Source organism: Coptis chinensis, chromosome 3, assembly GCF_015680905.1.
Source record: "Coptis chinensis isolate HL-2020 chromosome 3, ASM1568090v1, whole genome shotgun sequence".
NCBI classification, from domain to species: Eukaryota; Viridiplantae; Streptophyta; class Magnoliopsida; order Ranunculales; family Ranunculaceae; genus Coptis; species Coptis chinensis.
Window position 1 is genome coordinate 4729992 of NC_141458.1, and position 13605 is coordinate 4743596.

Sequence of the window (13605 nt, forward strand, 5' to 3'; positions counted from 1 at the left end):
CGGGTCAACATTATAAACAATGCTGGTGTGAGTAGCCCTAAAATATAAATTATACTTATACATATATATACACAATCCATAAGGCATTTAGTTCCTCCACCGAGGCACTTTAACTTCCAATGACTAATACAACATCCTTAAGTATAATAATTAAAGCAGGTAGTTCCTCCACTGAGGCGCCTTAGCTTCCCAACAATAATACAAAGACATTTAGTTCTTCCAGCGGGGTTCTAACTAAACTACTAACCCGAAGCATATTCTATACTTACGCATTTCATGCTCAATTCTGAGAGTGGGTGGGTCTCTGCCGCACAAGTAATTAGTTTGACCCACCATACGCAAAAAACTCTATCCCATCATATATTTAAAGATATATCATTAACCAACATATTACCATAATTATATTATTTAAGGCTTTCTTTGCGTGTCCCTAAAATCACGTCGTATCTATGTCTTACCTAGTTTTTCCCTGGCTACCACAATCGCTTCCCAACGCCGAACATGTACATCCACATGCCTCCCCTCACATAATGAACCACTCCGTGCGTAACTACCGGCGGGATGCCGCGACGGTAACCCTCACGGAAAGCCATTATGTAAGTACTGCCACTATTCGGCATAAAATATCACGCGTCTCGTTCTAATTTTGCGAACGAAATAATCAAACCACTATTCGGCTACGCCAGAAGGGCCAATCACATTACTTACGCCAGAAGGGCCATTCAGATTCATTGAAACGCCCGAAGGGCCAATCATATCACATACGCCCATCACAAGGGCCAAATCACATGAGTTGTGGTAGCTAGGTTCTAGGATTTTCGTTACGTAATTTATTCAAGTGTCATACATTTATATCTCAGAATAATTCTTATTCTATCTCATGCCAGTATACTTAATTGTACTGAAGCTCAACGTTTCTCGTTATAATATAATCCACATTATCACGTGCCAATACTATTCATTGCACGATATCCAAGTATCTCTATATCAAATCTCGAAACTTATTATTTCACGTGTCAATCATCATATGGAATATCTCAAGCCTTCATACATACTACAATTCATTTAAGTAGCAACTCATAATAGTAATCAATAATGTAATGTATGCGCTCAATATATTTATGTGAACTCAAGTCACTATCAAAGCCCAATACTAAAGTCCATGAATCTAAGTCCGTATGTAGTTTAATTATCCTAAAACGTATATATCTAAGTCTTATAAGAATTCTCCTCTTGTTACGTGCCAATATTTATATGTTTTACACACTACTCACGTCAATCTTAATTAGATAATGACAAACAAATTTATACAAGCTTCTGTAGCATTTTAGCATTTGATTTGTCCATACAATTTACAACATAAAACGTAGTACAATTAAACAGTCAAAAGTCCACAATCAAAGCCCATTGTCCTAATCCAATTAAACAAGACAAAGCCCCAAAACCAAGGCCTGAAAGTCTAAACCCTTAAAGACCCCATTGGACCCATTTTTAAGTCATATGGACCGGTCCAAACAAAATTAGAACTGGCCCAAACAAAAGAAAATGAACTGGCCCAACACAACTAATCAATTTCGGCCCAAAGCAAAATTAGATTTCGGCCCAAAACAAAAATAGAACTCGGCCCAACAAAACTTAAACTTTTCGGCCCAAGGCCCAACAGAGGTAACAGGTTGTCTTCCACCCTCCAGCGCCATCAGGCAGCAGCTCTTCCACCAGCCACCACCGGATCAGCCACCATCCTCCTCCTTCTTCCATTCTAGTGGTTTGACTCATATTGAAAAACCCCATCTTCCCATACCAACAAATCCCGATTCCCCTCACTTCCAAAACTCGACCCCCAACCGCCATTGACGCTGTTCAAAGCTTCCCACAGCCCTCACTCTCCAACCAACAACCAAGCATCCATCCCTAAGACCCTAACTCCTCCGACATCAACCAACAACTTTAAAAAAACACCACAACAACGAGTTCAATAAAAAAAAACAGTACATGCGACACCATTGATGCCGGATTCCAAGTTTCAACAGCCCCGACATCACAAGCTCAAATCGATAGCCCGACCACCGTATTCCATCCAACAACCACATAACAACCAAATCGACAGCCACCTTCCACTCACAATCAAAAGCCACCCCCGATTCTAACCCGACAACCAACAAAACAGTCCAACCCAAAACTAATAAAACCGATAACCCAAACAACGATACTCACACTAACAGTTTATTATATGTGAATAATTAATTAAAATTAATTAGTAGTCGCCTCTATTTTTATCAGTATAACTTGGTTTTCACAGCCGGTAGAATGTTTCGGCATCGAACAGAATGAACCGGAAGAATGAACAAAACTTATATATTTTAGACATTAAATTCGTAAATTCTAAACAGACAAAAATCATAGTTTTAGTAGTCAGTGAAAGATAAAATCTACTCACTTAATCAAAAGCTCCGCGAATTCATCATAGTCCAAATCATCGCGCTCCAACCCTCTAGCAAACGAGTCGCCTCCATTTTTATTTTATTTTAATCTAAAAAACTATTCTCTGGAAAAATATGAATATATACTTGGGTTTGAAACCTAATCCCAACACAGACTCGGGCCCAGAAATCAGGCCCACATATCACAAATCCAATCCAGCAAATTTTAAATATATAAATTAATTAATTAATTAATAAATACGTATTTTAAATACGGGCGTTACAGTCATAGATCCATTAATAAGTAAAAACAAAATGGATCCTTGCTAAATCCAGCATATATACAACCAACACTACTGCATAAGAAGCTAAAGACAGCCCACAACCAATGTACAAGACAACATGGGGCAATTTAGTAGCTAGCCATTAAAAAGCGAGCCTAATTGACAATGAAATCTAAACTTCTGTAGCCACTTCTTACAACTAAATCTTAATCACAAAGCCATAGCCAACCTTTCACAATGCAATGATAAAAATATAATATTTTGTCAATCCGGCTACGTTCGTTAGATAATCCAAGGGTATAAACCATTAGCTAGCTTCCAAACTTTTGACCCAAATATGCAACTCAATTGTATCTTATGAAGATGGTGCTTTCTTGCCTACCTTTATCTACTTGTTCTGATCTTAGTGTGAGGTAGTCTTCATGTGTCACATTCTCAAAATATTGGTTTCAATTCAACCCACAATCCTTTGTACCTAGATTTAACATAATTAATAACTGTCAAATGATAACAAATTCATATACTGTGAGGTACGGTTATGAAGTCTTAATAAGTGCACCCAAAGTCACAATACAAAAAGGCCGAAAACATCCAAGAAACTACAACCTTAATATAAAAATTTATTGAAACTAAAATATCATATTATAAATTATGAGTATTCAAAAATCTGATAAGAAAAGAGGATACTGATACTCGATACTCGAGTGATGATATCATAAGAAGTAGAAGTTCTACTTATGCCTTGACTTATACTCTTTTGGTTGTTGTTGCATCCTTGACCATGCACTTATGCAACACAATAAACATGGGAAATGAATCCAGCACAAATTTTTGGGATTGGGAAACGATATATTCTTCTGCATTTAGTCTCCCACTCAACACGTCTTTACAACTACAAAATGCACAAAATGAAGCATACATCTACAGACAAATAAGACATAGCTTTTCAAATATAAATAGTGAAAAATAACTTTTCCACTAACTTACTTGCTTCCATTATAGCTAATTCTTCACTCTTACATTTTCTTGTAACGCAGACACGTTCTCGGTCATATTGACTGAAAAAGTTCCCATTCAACAATACGTAAACTTTCCATTGATTAGTTCAATCTTGCAAAAGAAGCATTGAAGTCTCTACACTCAGTACATATCGAAATGAATGTAGATTCTTTATTGTTCTGTGCACAGAAATAAACTTGAACAATTATAAGAAAATGACGTTAAAATGTACTTGCCTTCACAACTATCGTTTAATCCTGAGGAATCTTATTCAATAGAAAAGATTTATTCACGTATCAATGGATTTTGCTGAAATCACATCTCACCAAAATCCAAATTGAGTGTTAAAGGCATAGTTTTCATTACACCCATAAAATTATGCACTGAACCACTATGTAAACTAAATACAAATTACTGGTTAGGAAGAAGAAAGGGTTGCAAGGTATCTTTGTGAGGAAGAGGAAAGAGTGAAAGACGTACGTTTTTTTTTTCTTGTAACTAAAATTTATTTGTTTATTGGTAACTAAAAGTGATTTGAAGAAAAAAAGATAGATTGACCCAGGATTCTTATTTCCTAACTTCGTGGGTATTAGTAAGTTTTATAATTACCGTCAAATCATCCCAAAACTAAAAATGATTTGTTTATTGGTAACTAAAAGTGATTTAAATGAAAAAGAAAGATTGGCCCGATGAAAGATTCTTATTCTTATTTCCTAATTTTGTGGGTATTGGTATTAGTAAGTGTTATAATTACCGTTAGAATTTAGATAACTTTAGATAAATTTAGATAAGTTAAAATTTAAATAAGTTAGATAAGTTTCATAAATTCTAGATAAGTTAGTAGTAATTTCTTTGAGTACGTTTTCATAAAGATTGTTTCCTAATTGGAATCAACTTACTCTTTAATCGTGTCGGTCTACCGTCAGATGTAATAAGTGTTATAATTACCGTCAGATCATCCCAAAACTAAAAGTGATTTGAATGAAAAAAAGAGATTGGCCCGATGAAAGATTTTTATTCTTATTAATTTTCAAATTTTGTGGGTATTAGTAAGTGGTATAATTACCGTTAGAATTTAGATAACTTTAGATAAATTTAGATAAGTTAGAATTTAAATAAGTTAGATAACTTTCATAAATTCTAGTTAAGTTAGTAGTAATTTTTTGAGTACATTTTCATAAAGATAAAATTTAGATAAATTTAGATAAGTTAAAATTTAAATAAGTTAGATAAGTTTCATAAATTTTAGATAAGTTAGTAGTAATTTCGTTTTCATAAAGATTGTTTCCTAATTGGAATAAACTTACTATTTAATCGTGCCGGTGTCAAATGTATTGATTGTATTAACTATTAGTCATCTATTATATAGATGGATAATATATCTTATAAGTTCCGAAATTAATCGGAAATCGGATTGGATTGGATTTTGAAAAAACATCCAATTCCGATCCTATTATTTTTCAAAAAAATCAGATATCGAAATTTCAAATATCGTAACACAAATATCCGGCAAATTCAGAAAACTATCAAATCGGAATTCTGAAAATTCGAGTTTAAAAAAAAAAAAAAAAAACACCTGTTGGATAGGGTAGTGACCGATATGGACATATGGTGCCTAATTGTGTTATTTTTCAGAAGTATTCTATATATCATACCACTTCGGTTATTCAGCATGCTAGTCGATCTGTTTTAATCCCATAAAGAAATATCTACCAACTGGTCATGAGCAATAAGACTAGTTAAACTTTTAAATATAATATTGGAAAACTATATACTAAACAATTTATACATACATTGATAGTTTGATGCATACATTATATAACAAGTCGAAATTGCACCCAAAAAAATTGCACCCAAAAAAGAAACAGTGTTAAAACTGGAAATTAAGTTGAATATTCAGTTAGCTTGTACTTTGTCACTTTCATTAAAGAAGCAACATATAGTTTGACACCCTAATAAGTAAGAACTGAATAATTTACAACACAATAGCTCTGATCCAACATGCAATATGTAACCACCAACACTAATAACTTCACAATCATAGTAGTACAAAATTCACCATCATAATTAATAATTAATCCAAGTACAATTTCAAGCACCATCTGCAACACCTACTAAAATCACCTTAACACGAATGGAAGTTTAAGGTAGCAATCCAAGGCTTGCTGCTGATCTCATTAAAAGATCATGTATCTCCTCTTCCGTCATTTTAGTCTCTTTCTTAACCTTCAAAAAGAAAAACACATCAAAACAAAGTAGACATAAGACATTAAATAATTTGTCTCCCAACTAACAAGAGTTTTCATTAACTATGTGCAAGTATATCACATGCACGTGTTGGGTTAAAAATGTTATGCAGGGAGATCGAGTGCATGTGCAAATGGCAAGTATCCAAGTTATTACTGGGTTTTCTGCTTGAAAAAAAATTATGAGATCATTAATGAAGTGATCAAGAACACTCTTAATTGTCGTGCACTCACTCTCCCACGAGGAGTGCGTGTTGGTGTTGCTAAAATTACTACATGCACACGAGAGAAGGAGAGCCAGGGAGAGAGCGAGAGACTTTGATGAAAGCTGTACTCAACATTTCATCGGAATCAGTTTGTTTGGGAGCAATAGAAGTCATCTTAACATCTAAGCATTCAATCACGCGCTGCACGTCAGTTCCGCCATGACCTCCTCTCCAACTAATCTTCACAACAAATCTCCTGTCCATAAGCTTTTCTACTTCTACCTATAGTAGTCACAAAGCCAAAAAAAACCAAGCAAAAAAAGAAAAGAAAATAAGCATTCGGAAGTTAGAGAAAGAATAAGTAGTTCCAATGTGTATAGACCTTGTTATAATAAGCATATCATTCAGTTAGCTTCTTGTTCCTAATAATTCTACACCTCTCATGCATGAACATATATACCTTTTGTATCTGAGCTCTTTGCAGGTTTGGATCACTGCTCTGACTTGATGAGGATGGACTTAGATTATCCAACGACCGTTGCGATAATTCCTTCGTGATTATTTCAGTTTCTTGATGAATGCTTTGTATATAATCACGTGCTTCTTCAAGGATCGATATTGTATCGTTCTACCAATTCAAATCAACAAATTGAGATTAATATATGTAACAAATGTAACATGAAAACATAACATTTATTCATATGTAATATTATTTGTACTAAATAAGCTAATACTACATAGACTGCCCGGAACAGATAGTCAAACTCCAAGGACTAGCACCCTTTGAAAAAACAAAAAGAGCAACAAATAGGAAATTCTACGATCAATTACCATAGAGTCTAGAAATTGACCTTGGATGAATTAGGAATCAAAGACTGCAGTCTTTGCAGTTGTTGAGTAATGTCTGTCTGGGTGCTTTCGTCGTAATCATCTCCACTTTCTTCGGAAGTGGTTTTGTTTATGTCTGGAACCATTCCAAGCTAATCGATCAAAAGCTCTGAATTGTACTCATGGACATTTATACAAGATGATATTGATGATGATGATGGCCTCCTATGTAACTCCTGATTATCTATGGGGAACTGTACAGTTTTTTGTTTTTATTTTTTGGTAATTATGGGGAAATAGATAATTGATGTATAATTCTTCTTCCTAGTGAGCAACTTAGGCATCTTGGATAATTGTTATTGGAGCCAATGGCTATTCTTATATATACAGATATTTTTCTTGGGATATTTAGTAAACAATTGATCTTGCAAGTTGTTTTTATAGGAAGTGATGCGAATTGGAAATTCACTGTTTGATTACTGTGGCTTCTTGGCAGTGTCAGTAAGCGTAGACTGAAACACGACTGCCTAATGATGACTAACCAATAAATGTCAATTACAATTGCGAAAAACGACTTAAATAAAAAACGTATCAAATTTTTTTTTTTTCTTGACAGTTTGGGACCTTACAGTTTGGACTAAATTTTTTTTCTTGACAGTTTGGGACCTTACAGTTTGGAGACCAAACTTTTTTTTTTTGACAGTTTGGGACCTTACTGTTTAGGAACCAAATTTTTTTTCTTGACAGTTTGGGACCTTACAGTTTGGGCCCGAACTTTTTTTCTTGATAATTTGGAGACTAAACTTTTTACTTTTTGTAATTTAGGAACTTCTGTCAAATTTCTCTAACACTGTTTCTAACTAGCTATTTGGCCCGGCCTATGGCCGGACTTGCTACATAAATAGCTAATGACTCAAAAGTTTAAAGTCCACTTAAATAAATAATATATGTATATTGATAGCTAATAATTCATTGCATACTTTGTTTGAAGGGTTTATGTTTTTCTAAATTTTTTTAAGGGTTTTAACAAAGGGTTTTATTTCTATTTTTGGGTTATTATTGTCCTAAATAACAATAACAATTCTTTATCATCCTCGGCTATATAAACTATATCAAAATATAACGCCACAATCAAAAATAGAACACATACTCAAAACATACCATATGTTTAAGCAATAACCGAATTATATTCATTACGCACAATGGTCTCTCCATCTGCATAACACGTAACCTCTATTATTTAGCGAGTTCATTACGTCGAATCACAATGAGATCATTAAATAATTAGAGTTCATACGCCAAGATATTAATAGTTGCAGATGGATATGAACTTTCAAATTCTAATACAATGCATGCAAGAAGGAACTCATTCTTGCTACCTTTTGAAGTAGCCTTACTTTTACAATTAGTTTTAATTTTTTTAGACTAATTAACTCCTGTGATTTATTATCATGCTGAATCACCAAAGAAATATATTCAAATGCACATATGGAATCTCCAATAAACAAAAAGGCATATCATTCATTAACTAAATTGAGTAAATGGGTGAAAGAGGTTGTTGTCTTGGTAATAGTGTCAGTCGCGACTTTAGAAAAAATATTTTAAGATCAGTGACCCCAAACCTGTTTTAACTAAAGTTTTTTCGTGTTCATTCCTTAATATTCTTAAGAAGAATATAATTTGTTGAGTTAACGAAAAAAATATGCATAATTCATAAACATGTATATAAACACGTATCTAGATTAAATCGATTGGTTAGTCAGCTAGACATAGATTGTAAGTCCTAAAGCAATGCATTAAAAGCACTTAAGCAGCTGACACACATAAGGCTTTCATGTTACGTATTAGACATTTTTCACCAGTGTTAAGCAAGTATGGTCTTCTAACTCAAAACTCCTTATTAATTTCAACAAAAGTAATGATTAGAAGTTGATATTTATGAAATTGCGAAAGTGGAAAATATGTTAGATAGCCTAAACCTATAAATCTACCAATGTGGTTGTTTGATCAATGTATGCCAATAAGAATACTTCGAGAGTCATAGGTGCAGTGATGATATTAAATTCAAATATTCAATTTATCTAAAAAAATATATTAAATTCAATTTACACTATATCCCTAGTCCAAAAAATTTGCATTACTGTCTTCACCTAGTCACGAATCCTATATTTTTTTGGTTACGTAATCTGATAAACTTCATTTTGTTGGAAATGTACATCTAGATCAAAACATTAATTTCCAAATGACACTAAAAATGATATGTAATCCAAAATAATTATCGAGAAACTAAGTATAGAAACTTAAGTCGAAAACCCATGACAATCTAAAGCCCGCAAATGGTTTGATTAACATTACGAAGAAAAAGCTCACATTCCTATCATTAGAGTAGGTTTACAAACTCCCTTTCAGTATGGAGTAGTCTATATACAATAGAGTAAGTACTGATAGTTTTAGACTTCTAGTCTGAAGACGCAAGAGGAAAAACTGCAGGACTTCGCTTACATGGCAAAAACATGATCCTTGAGCACCGACTTGGTCTCACCTAGTTTCATTCCTAGCACATAGCATAAACAATGTGTAAAAAATAAATTTTCCAAGAACAATATTGATAGTTCAAAAATTTGTGGGAGTACGTTTAATGTTGTGTAGTAGAAAAAGAGACAATATAGTGATATTCTAATCCCAACTCGATATGCTAATCTACAGTCGATACCAAAGAAAGTGAAGAATACTTAAATAAATTTTGATTCCAAATTAGATGTAAATTGGAGATTAGGATTTTGTTGGACGGGCCTGCTACATTGATAGCTGATAGCTAACAATTCAATAGCCGAAAGTTGTCTACTTGAATATCTAATATATGTACATTCTTAACTACTGAGTCGAAAGCCAATATTCAAAAGAAATTGAGCATTTGTATCCCTAAATGCATTTCTCTAAGATCAATAAGAACTTAAATGTTGTGTCCAACAGTTAAGTACGGTTATGTTCAATTTATACAGGCGTCTTGCTAAGCACCAACTCAGGGACTCCTCACTGAACCCCCCCCCGGAGGAGGGAGACACTTCCAACTTCTTCAGTTGGTAACCAAATCGTTTGTCAAATTAGTGTGTCCAAAGTGCATCCTTGAGAGTTGAGACCATGACCCAAGTTTTAGTTCACTGGCTGAAATACTGAAATGCAACAGTATAGTACATATATTAGATATTGCAAACAACCAAGTCTAAACCTTCCACATAATTCGAGAACCTGAAAAGAGCATGCCTCTTAATTGAGTACTGCAATATAAACGAATATGGAGAGCTGACTTCTTTCACTCACCACCGTTAAAGCTTTGAGCCACATTTTAAACCTGAAGTCACATGTTTTATTTGTACAACAACAAAAACATATTGTAAACTCTAGCTTAGGGTGGGAAAGCCTTGTATAACATGTAAGTTGTTTTTTTCTACATGAATTGCAACATATATAGTTCAAAACTATTTTTTATATTCACCTGTTTGCATAACCTCCAAATGTAATTCATGTAACGTCTGTACGCTGATGAATCACTTTTTTTTTTTTGCTTCCAAGGATTGTATTAACAATGAAAGAATGTGTTATAGGGAGAAGTTTTTAAGTTTTTACATTGCATCTGACTCGAGAATCTAAAATAGGCTGGATCTAAAAGGACACTCAAACCTAGAAACAAATTGTGGTCTAGTGTCATCACACCATATAGCTTGTCCACCTGCCATTGTAGAGGCCCTCCCTGCAGTAGCATCTACTCCAAAATTGGCTTCATGATAGGTGTGTGTCAATTAACTTCATAAACTACTACACAGGATTCACAACCAACATATAGTATTATGTAAATAACACTACTACACTAAAGTGTCAGCTTAACATCTCCAACGCAAACTCTTAAAAGTACTATAGAGAAAGTAAATTTTTTTTTACTATGTATTGCAAAATGTTTCAACAGGAATATCCAGCCGCTACTTACAAACATTGTCAAATATCCTTGCAAATAAAAGTTGAGAAATATTTGAAATATCCAGCCGCTACTTACAAACATTGTCAAATATCCTTGTAAATAAAAGTTGAGAAATATTTGAAAATTTTATGCTGAATATTTAACCTAGAGTCCAAATTGATTTATTGTCTTTCAAGTTCACCTCCAGCTTCTTATAAAAAAAACAATAAGGTCAAACAGTGCACATTCTGCCAGATAATTTGTAACTCCAAAACAATAGGTAAGTACTCCGAAGCGCCTTCCATATAATGCCTACTATTCCTGCACCAAATACCGATATTTGCAATAAAAAACTTGAGCCAGAAGTTGTGTTACAAACTTCCATTTGCATGATGATCAATAACCAACAACTAAGTTTGATGTTGTATGTATGTAATAGCAAGGATGCCATTAAAACTGAATTTGAAAAAGTAAAAAAATACCTTACAAACTAACTCCCATATATTCCCAAGAAAAAAAAAAATTAAACAAATTGCACTGAAGTAACTACCAAATAAGTAAAACTAATTACGTTGAACTAACTACCAAACGGTATTTCAAAATGCACTATTTCAGAATTGGTCTTTCAACATTGATATGCATTTTCTCTTGGTCACAACTTGAGGACTTGTGATGAATGAATAGACCCGTGCATGCAGACAAATTTGCAAAAATAGTTGAGCTCAAGCATGTATTTAGTTATTGAATGCAACCATAATGCATCTATTAGACAGATGTGTGAGTGGTATGTAGGCATACCTGCAAGTGGCTCTGGAAATTGACATGGTAACCACTCAATCTTCAATCTTGAATATATCTTTTGGTGTTGTCCTAGAACATGACCATGAAGGAAAATGCTATTAAATATTTGACAAAGTTTTCAATATTCGATTAGGTTCACACAGGTAAAACATGATCATTAAGGGAAATGCTATTATATCTTTGACAAAGTTTGTAATATTCGATTGTGTTCATTAGTTGGAATCATACTGATCTGCCATGGGGAGTTAAGTCCATGCAAAATACATGTATTTACTATCTACACCACCAAGTAGGTTAACTGCTTCTCAAGTACAACCATGATCTAATGAACATAAAAACTTTTAACTATCATTTAAAGTTAATAAGCAAATTAAGACGATTTAAAGATGTTAGACTTGTTGTTTTTGTGACTACGTTATGATGATGGTGCTCTCCTTTGTATGTGATGATCAACATTGTAGTTTTATCTCAAGCTCTTTCAATTTATTTACGGATATGACAATTCTACACACTTATACACATGTAATACCCCCTAAAATCAAAATAGCTCATATAGTCAACATCATACATATCAAAAAATAAAAAGGAAGACTGATCTCAGATCCATCCAAAATATTAAGATTTTATATATTAAGGGCTACGAGTCCACTACCTTAATATCTTTCATCCACTACCTTAATATCTTCTAAAATTTTGTCTATATGAATCCTATATGCCACACAACGTTTTTCATACATGGCATTTGCAACCATTGTCCCTCATTGTACATCTTAGTAGTTAGCTCCTAGAAAAGAAAAAAAAAAAAAGAAAAAAACTACGCTATATGAAAAATAAAAAAATTGTCTATATGAATCTATACTTATTTATCATCAGTAACCTATGCTAACTCCATCACCCAAACTTAGATCATATTTGTGAGCATCCGTTGTGTCCTTTTATTAACAATCTTAACCCTGGTACTAATACTGAAAAATCAAAATAACTACGGTCGATTTCCATATTACAATAATATATCAAAACCAAGAATTATAACTCCATCAAAAGAAGGTTACTTAATTTTAGCTCAAATGGTATGTCAATTCGACAAAGAACCACTTAAAAAAAAGTAAAAACAAAAAAGGGCCCTGAGGTTTGCTATTCCTCTAACTGACTTTGTACCCATTTGTAAGACCCCTATTTTTATATTTACATTATCTGCGTAACAATATTTAATATTTTTGTATTTGACTGTATTTTTTCTGGTCAACGTGCTAGCATGTGAAATACCAAATAGTAATTTCGAATAATGTTAATAAATGAAACTAGTATTTGAATTTTGAATGTGGGTAATTTATCTTTAATTTTTGGAAAGCTTTAAATAAAAAAGGAAACAAGGTATTAACCTAAGTAACATATATATAATCCTTTTAATAGAAATAATATTTCCATAGTTAGGATATAAGAATATTTAGGAATTTGGAAGTTAAGGAGAATATAGGTTGTCTCCGTAGGAACTAGTTTTTCTGAAAAACCACACACAAGAACGCAGATTTCGCGAGCTAGCTGGGATTGGTTCTCTTATTTTTTTCTTCGATATTTTCTGTTGCCGATAACACAGGAAGTGAGTAGTTTATTTTTCTGTTTTCCCGTATACAGTCACAGTTAACTATACTTCCCAAAACTATGTTCTGTTCATCGTCCATTTTCTGTTTGTTTTCTCTTCAAAGACTATCATTACTTGTGAATGTTTAAAACTTAGTGGATTGATAGTACTGTTAACACCATTAGGTGGTGGTGAAGGGAGGCGCGAGCCCCTAACCTCCTCCTCTGTAAAAACGCCATTACTGCCATTACTGTGAAACAGAGGACTTTGATTTTTGTGTATTT

The 13605-nt window shown here is 33.4% G+C and overlaps 1 protein-coding gene across 2 annotated transcripts; it reads right to left on the reverse strand.

The window, feature by feature from the left end:
* Window positions 1-5573: 5573 nt before the first annotated feature.
* Window positions 5574-7401, reverse strand: LOC147507434 (uncharacterized). 2 transcript variants are annotated; one of them, XM_086600140.1, is made up of 4 exons: window positions 7007-7401; window positions 6616-6783; window positions 6267-6437; window positions 5574-5929 (listed from the first exon to the last, which is right to left on the reverse strand). In XM_086600140.1, the coding sequence occupies exons 1-4, from the start codon at window positions 7127-7129 to the stop codon at window positions 5846-5848; spliced, it is 546 nt and encodes a 181-aa protein (XP_086456266.1). In that variant the 5' UTR covers window positions 7130-7401; the 3' UTR covers window positions 5574-5845. The 2 variants fall into 2 exon arrangements, with proteins under 2 accessions (XP_086456266.1, XP_086456267.1); XM_086600141.1 differs by having other exon boundaries at window positions 6184-6437; window positions 7007-7400.
* Between the last annotated feature and the right edge of the window lie 6204 nt (window positions 7402-13605).